Below are 6,532 nucleotides of genomic sequence, written 5' to 3'. Positions count from 1 at the left end.
CTCTAATATGCTGAGATACCTTAACTCATCCTTCAAGGCCCAGGTGCAATGCCAATGCCACTCTGAGAACCCTTCCCTGGTTCCTCCTCAGGCAGAGTTCATCACTCCCAGAGCTCAGTGTATTTCAAGAGTTTGTTCAAGCTCATGCCTCAGCTGGGTTTTCTATCAGCTGCTCCCAGCCCGACTCCTGCCAAGCCCCCAAACTAGGGGAGACAGAGCTGGACACAGACACCCCCAGTCCTGGGAGGTCAAGCCTGGGCCAGAAGGAGAGATGGAACGACGGTCCCCAGAGGGAGATGAATGAAGGAGTTTAAAAAGGGCTGTACGTAAGAGGGGAATCTGAAGTGTGTTTTGAAGGATGCATAGGTGTTCGAGAAGTAGAAAGGACAAGGCACACTGGGCAGGGGGACCAGCCTGGAGGTGTGAAGAGGCACATGGGCAGCAGTGTCCGGCAAAGGCAACAGTTGATGTTTGGGGAGAGACTCAGTATGGCAGCTGCTACCTTTGGGTGATCCTGACATTGAGTTTAATTTTGAGGTTCCCTTGGCTTCCCCAACACCTGGGAGTGACCCAGGGTGGGAGAGGCAACCTATGAGGGTCTTCAGCTTCCTTGTACCCCTGCATCCCTGCCCTGGACACTACTCGAGCCCCCACTCCTGCTGCCAAAATTCTGTCTTCCTCTGCTCACTAATGCATTGCCTGGGTGGACCTCTTTGCACGATTCTTACTACAATCAGCCACTTATGATTTATCTTCTACTCGTTTGTCCCTGCACTCAGCTGAGCTTGAACGGAGTGGTGGAATTTTGCCTACGTTGCTCCTTCGTGTCCTCAGTGCCCAGCCATGGCCTGGCACAAAGTGGGTACTCACTGAATACATTCGGGGCACCTGCAGTCATTCAGATCTGCCTCTGGATGCTGGGCTTCACAGGGGACACATCTCACTCACTGCTGAAGCTGGGTGCTCTGTCCTCCAGACTCCCATGACAGTTCCTCAGGGTGAACAGGCAAGTGGGTGTGGGGAAGGGGCTGGGCTTGGTACAGCTCAGCAATTCTAAGATCCTAAGTAGGAAAAGATATAACCTGGGAGATGTGGTGTGCATGAAAACGTTCTTCACAGCTTACTTCTCCCTGCTCTTTTTTTAAAATTAGTTAGTTAATTAATTTATTTTTGGCTGCGTTGGGTCTTCATTGCTGTGCACGGGCTTTTCTCTAGTTGTGGCGAGCGGGGGCTACTCTTCATTGCGGTGCTCAGGCTTCTCATTGCAGTGGATTCCTTTGTTGCAGAGCATGGGCTCTAGGCATGCGGGCTTCAGTAGTTGTGGCACACGGGCTTAGTTGCTCCATGGCACGTGGGATCTTCCCGGACCAGGGCTCGAACCCACGTCCCCTGCTTTAGCAGGTGGATTCTTAACCACTGTGCCACCAGGGAAGTCCCTCTCCCTGCTCTTTTTATATGAAAGGATAAAGGCATGATTAACATGAAGGGAGGTGCCACAAACAGGAGAGGTAATGGGACTCTTCCAGGTCAGGGGCAGATTCACACACAATACACGTGACTCTGGGCTGCCTGTGTTTGGAAAGGTGACCCCCATGGAGGGAGAGAGAGCAGGATGGTGATAAAGACAGGGCCAGATAATTACGGAAACAGGAGTACTGAGAGATCAGAAGAGATGGAGGGAGGCTGAGACCCAAAAGGGTCTCAGAAACAAAAGCAGAGGAATAGGGAGGTAGAGAAGCACAGAAACAGAGAGAGGGATGTCCCCGGCTGCGCTTGAGGACCATTGGCATCGTGACCACCGTCCAATCTCTTGGCATCCCCAAGAACGTCCTGCCACCCATTCCCCGGACTGTTCCAATCATCTCATATCAGCTCCCCTGAGGGAACTGAGGCCAGCGGGGGTGGGCTCTTCCCAAGGTCACCAGCTCCATCCTGGACACCACAGGGATCAGGTCAGACAGCTTCATTTTTATTACCAGAGTTTTCCATAAACGCACACCCTGTCAGACCATGCCTCCCCAGCCCTCCAGTCCCCAGGCAGATCACCCCAATAAATTAATAATAAATACAAACATAAATACATAGGTTTGGGCCAGGAGGGAGCAGACTGCAATGGTTAGGAATCGGGTATTTCAGGTTCCACGAGCCCATTAGACAGACAAGGACAACTGAAGTCCTTTCCATTGCATTTGTACCATAAGTGAAGGACCAGGGCTGCTCACACGCAGTGGCAGTCCTTCGCCACGAGGTCGTCGAAGGGCGTGAGTGACACGCGGCCGTCGCTGTCTTGGTGCATGAGCACCACCGGATCGTAGCTGGCTGGCACGCAGCATGGGGCAGGCGCAGCATCAGGGTTCAGGCCATGCAGGCGCGCTTGCATCTGCGCGTGCGTGTTAGCCGATCGGAAGTGGCTCGGGCACGCGCCGGTGCACATGCGCACGTCCAGCTCGCGCGGCGCCAACACCCAGTCAGCCCAGCCCAGGTCCTCGAGCGACGCGCGCAGGCTCTGCAGGCGACAGCAGCGCCCCTCCCCTAGCGGGCAACCGTCCCGGGTGCGAGCATGCGCGTGGCGTCGCCCCCTGGTGGCGCTTGTCCGCCAGTGCAGCTCAAGCTGGGGCTGTGCAGAAGACAATGCCTCCAGCAACTGGTCCGGTCGCCGCAACGGTCGCAGGCGTATTGCGGGAGCCCGGGAGCTTCCGAGGCTGAGCTGACGCTGTAGTGGCCGCGTCACGTCCCACGAGCTCCGCGCCTTCGGGGACAGCCGGAGAAGGGCCCTATGCAGGCGGGAGGCTGCCGGGAGCCCCTCAGTTAAGTCGACCCGGGGGATGCGCAGGTGCAGGTGGCCGCCTGGTCCAAGTCGCACTATGGGAGAGAGGGAAACCAGTCATTCACGGGCTTACTGTGTGCCGGGCGCGGGGTGGTGGTGGTGTGTGTGTGTGCCCATTTCCTCCAACACCCCAAGCTAGATCTTACCTCACGGCCTTTGCACAAGCTACTTCCTCTACCGGCCACACTCCTCCCCTGAATCTCAGCATGGCTGGTTACATACCACTCCAGCCTGCCTAAAATTGGAACCGACCTATTTTAGTTGGTTGTCTATTATTTGCCTCCCCCACCAGAATCTCAGCGGGGATTTCTGTCTGCTTGGTCACCACTGTGTCTGACACATAGTAGGTGCTTAGTTAACGAGCTACTGTGTTTTCAACTCTCTGGTTGCCTCCATATCTGAGAAATGAAGGGTGTCTGGCTCCCCAGGATTCTCAGACTTCCAGGCTGGTACAGATGTTGGGGAGACTGGGGAGACTGAGGTTTGAGGGCTCGCAACCCAGTCACTAGGCTCAGAGAGAGGGAAGTTTTCCTGGAGTCCCACAGCACAAGTGGGATTAGGGCGGGATAAGAGCTCTTCCTTCTGGCCTGATATCCACCCCTCAACTCCCAGTTCCTAGCGCAGCCCACATCTCCTTGCACCCCCTCCATCCGCTGGAGGCTCGGTGGAGGGCGTGAAAATACTCCACTCCCTCCCTAAGGCACCAGTCACGTGCAACTTTAGCAGTGCCTTGGCGCGCGATTGCATCAGATTCGGAACCAGCCCAAGCAGGTTCTGCGCATCTCTGTGCACCTCTCTGTCCCTTTCCCCGTCCTGCCCTTCCGCCGGACCCCTGGATCCTTCCCACTGGAAATCCCCCTCCAACCCTTTCCTCACATCCAAGAGCAGGGACCACGTGCCCTCGCCCAACCTTGTCTCTGGGTTCTCCGGACTCTTGGAGTGTTCAGTAGAGTCTCTGGATTCTCTGGCCTTAGTTTCCCCATCTGCCACCCGGGGAGGTGTTGTAACATCTCAGGTTGGCTAAGCCTCGCCTGGTCCTGATGCAAACCCAGCCTTTAGTTCCCCCATCAGCCTCGAGGGGTGACTTTCTTGCCGGGTTCATGGATGGGAAAACTGAGGCTCGGTGGCAGGTCTAGGCCTCTATGTTTAAGAACCACTGGTTAAATGATGGGAGCTGCCCAGGGTGGGGTCTCCGAGATTTTACTCACGCTTTGGAGTGACTACCAGGACTTGAGGAAGGGGAATGAGGTCCGGGTTCGAGTCTTCCCGGGTCTGGTTCGCTCGAAGCCGGGTCAGCAAATCTTCGTAGCGTTTCCGCAACTCCCGGAATCTGGAGACATCAGGACTGGAGTGCACGTTTGAGGGTCCCGGGAAAGTGGGGAGGTGCTCCTGGGCCAGAGATAGGGCGCCTCGCGACGGCAGCCAGGAGAACATGAACAGCATCAGCAGCATCGGAGAGCAGTGTGGTGGTGTCGGTCTCTGCCCTGGCATGGCTGTGTTAGTTAAGCTCTAAGCTGGGACTGACCGGACGCTGCTGGACTAGCCTTTATAGTCCCCGGACTTTGTCCGCCCCCGCCTGCCTGGTCCCGCCCACCGTGGGTGCAGAGTAAACACTCCAGGGACCACAACTGGGCGGGGTCTTCGGCTGCTTTTCAGGGGGCAGTGCTTTCTGATGGGTAGGAGCTCCTCGGTATGCTGGGAAATCCCCCTCAGGAGCCTCTCTGAGCCTCAGTATCCTCTTCTGTGAAATGGGGACATCATCCCAGCTTGGTGGACTGGAGGGAAGAATAATTTTCTCAAAAAAGATTTATTACTATGTGCTAAACTCCACAACAGGAGCTTAAGGGATGAGGTGGCTTTCTTCCCTGATGAGATTCCTGCTCTCCCCTCTTTGCTTAGGGTCAAAGGCTGAAGATAGTGAAAAACAAAGGAAGCAGAGGAAAAAAAAAAACGGCCAGAAAGTGCAACCTGGGGCAAACCATTCCTCTCCATCACACCTCTATTTCTTCATCTGGAAAATAAGGAAGGATTGAGACTTTCACTGGAGAGAAGGTCAAATGAGGTGTAAAGGACAGGACCAGGCACATAGCAGGTGCTTGATAAACTGGGTGTTTTTGCAGTTACTCATCTTCAGCTGGGGAACTCCTATCCATTCCTCAAAACCCTACTCAGAAAGCCCCTCCTCCAGGAAGCCTTCTGACATTTCCTTTCCAGGCTCAGCAGGGTGCTTCCAACCCCATGCCTTCCTCCAGCCCAGCCCTGACCCCACAGCGCTGGGAGTGTGTGTGCTTGCTTGTCTCTGTCTGCCCCAGACTGGAGGCTTCTTGAAGGCTTGGGCAGGGATGAAGCTACTCTGGGCCCCCATCCTTTGGCTGGGCCTGAAGAAGAGGTGGCAGAGAATTGGGGTGCCGGGGCCTGGGGCAGTGAAGGCTGGTATCAAGTCCAGTCACCAGAGGATAGAGGGGTAGAGGGTGCCCCAGGAACATCCTTTCTCCTGGGGTACCCAGCCCTTGCCCTACTGCTCAGGACTCCTGGCCCCAGGCATCCATCCCTGTGCCTACTCCCAGCTTCCTGGCCTCAGGATGGGCCACTGTGCAAAGCAGATCGTGGGGGTGTGTAAAGTGTGACGGGGTGTGTGCAGGCAACAGATACAAGGAGGGGTGTCACACAGCAAGGCTCCTACTGGAGAAATGGAGTCCAGGCCTTCCCCACCTCCAGCTGTGTGAGTCCCACCAAGCATCTGGCTCCACTGGGTCTCAGCCTCAGCTTCTATCAGTGGGATTATCGCCCAGCTATGGGGGTGGAGGGCTGAGGCTCTCGATGTGATGCCCCGGGCATTCAGCAGGTGCTTAGTAGAGACGTCTCTCTGCTCATGTCACCATCATGTCTAACTGACTGCAGCTGGTTGGGAGGCTGGACCAGTCCTCTTCTTTCCATGGGACTCAGTTCCTTTCTAGGGATAAGGAAACAAAGACTTTGAGGGGCAAGTAAGGTAGGTAGAGTTGTAGGGGACGATCTCACCATAGGATCTTGCACGTGTCCACACAGGCCACGCAGACCTTATCTGAGTCTTGTCAGAATTCCTGGGTGCCCTGGGAACCCAGAGTTTGGAGGCCTGGAGGGAGTTTCTCGGAAGCCATCACCACTCACCTCCTTACCTCTCTTGGAAAGCTGTCATGGGACAGCTTCTCATGCCTCCCAGGTATGAGCCTCCCCAGGAAATTCACAGAAAATTCAACTTTTAAAGTGAACAGGACTTCCCTGGTGGCGCAGTGGTTAAGAATCCGCCTGCCAATGCAGGGAACATGGGTTCGAGCCCTGGTCCAGGAAGATCCCACATGCTGCGGAACAACTAAACCCATGCGCCACAGCTACTGAAGCCCGCGCGCCTAGAGCCCATGCTCCGCAACAAGAGAAGCCACCGCAATGAGAAGCCCGCGCACCGCAACGAAGAATAGCCCCCGCTCGCCGCAACTACAGAAAGCCCGCGCGCAGCAACGAAGACCCAATGCAGCCAAAATAAATAAATAAATAAATTTTAAAAATAAATAAATAAAGTGAGCGATTGAGTGGCATTTAGTACATTCACAGTGTTGTGAAACCACCACCTGTGTCTAGTTCCAGAATATTTTCATCACCCCAAAAGGAGACCCCGTCCCCATTAGCAGTCACTCCCCATCCCCCCTCCCCCAGCCCCTGGCAGCC

At 55.3% G+C, this 6,532-nt stretch overlaps 1 protein-coding gene across 1 annotated transcript; it reads right to left on the bottom strand.

Annotated features, from left to right (window-relative positions):
* Positions 1-2,051: 2,051 nt before the first annotated feature.
* GDF15 (growth differentiation factor 15) lies at positions 2,052-5,696 on the bottom strand. Its single transcript, XM_030880106.2, has 2 exons — positions 4,036-5,696; positions 2,052-2,862 (listed from the first exon to the last, which is right to left on the bottom strand). Exons 1-2 carry the CDS (start codon positions 4,316-4,318, stop codon positions 2,219-2,221), a joined length of 927 nt encoding a protein of 308 aa, XP_030735966.2. The 5' UTR covers positions 4,319-5,696; the 3' UTR covers positions 2,052-2,218.
* Between the last annotated feature and the right edge of the window lie 836 nt (positions 5,697-6,532).

The sequence above is a fragment of the Globicephala melas genome, chromosome 3 (assembly GCF_963455315.2).
Source record: "Globicephala melas chromosome 3, mGloMel1.2, whole genome shotgun sequence".
In the NCBI taxonomy this organism is placed as follows: Eukaryota; Metazoa; Chordata; class Mammalia; order Artiodactyla; family Delphinidae; genus Globicephala; species Globicephala melas.
Note: the sequence above shows the minus strand (reverse complement) of the source record. Positions and strands in the feature narration are given on the sequence as shown.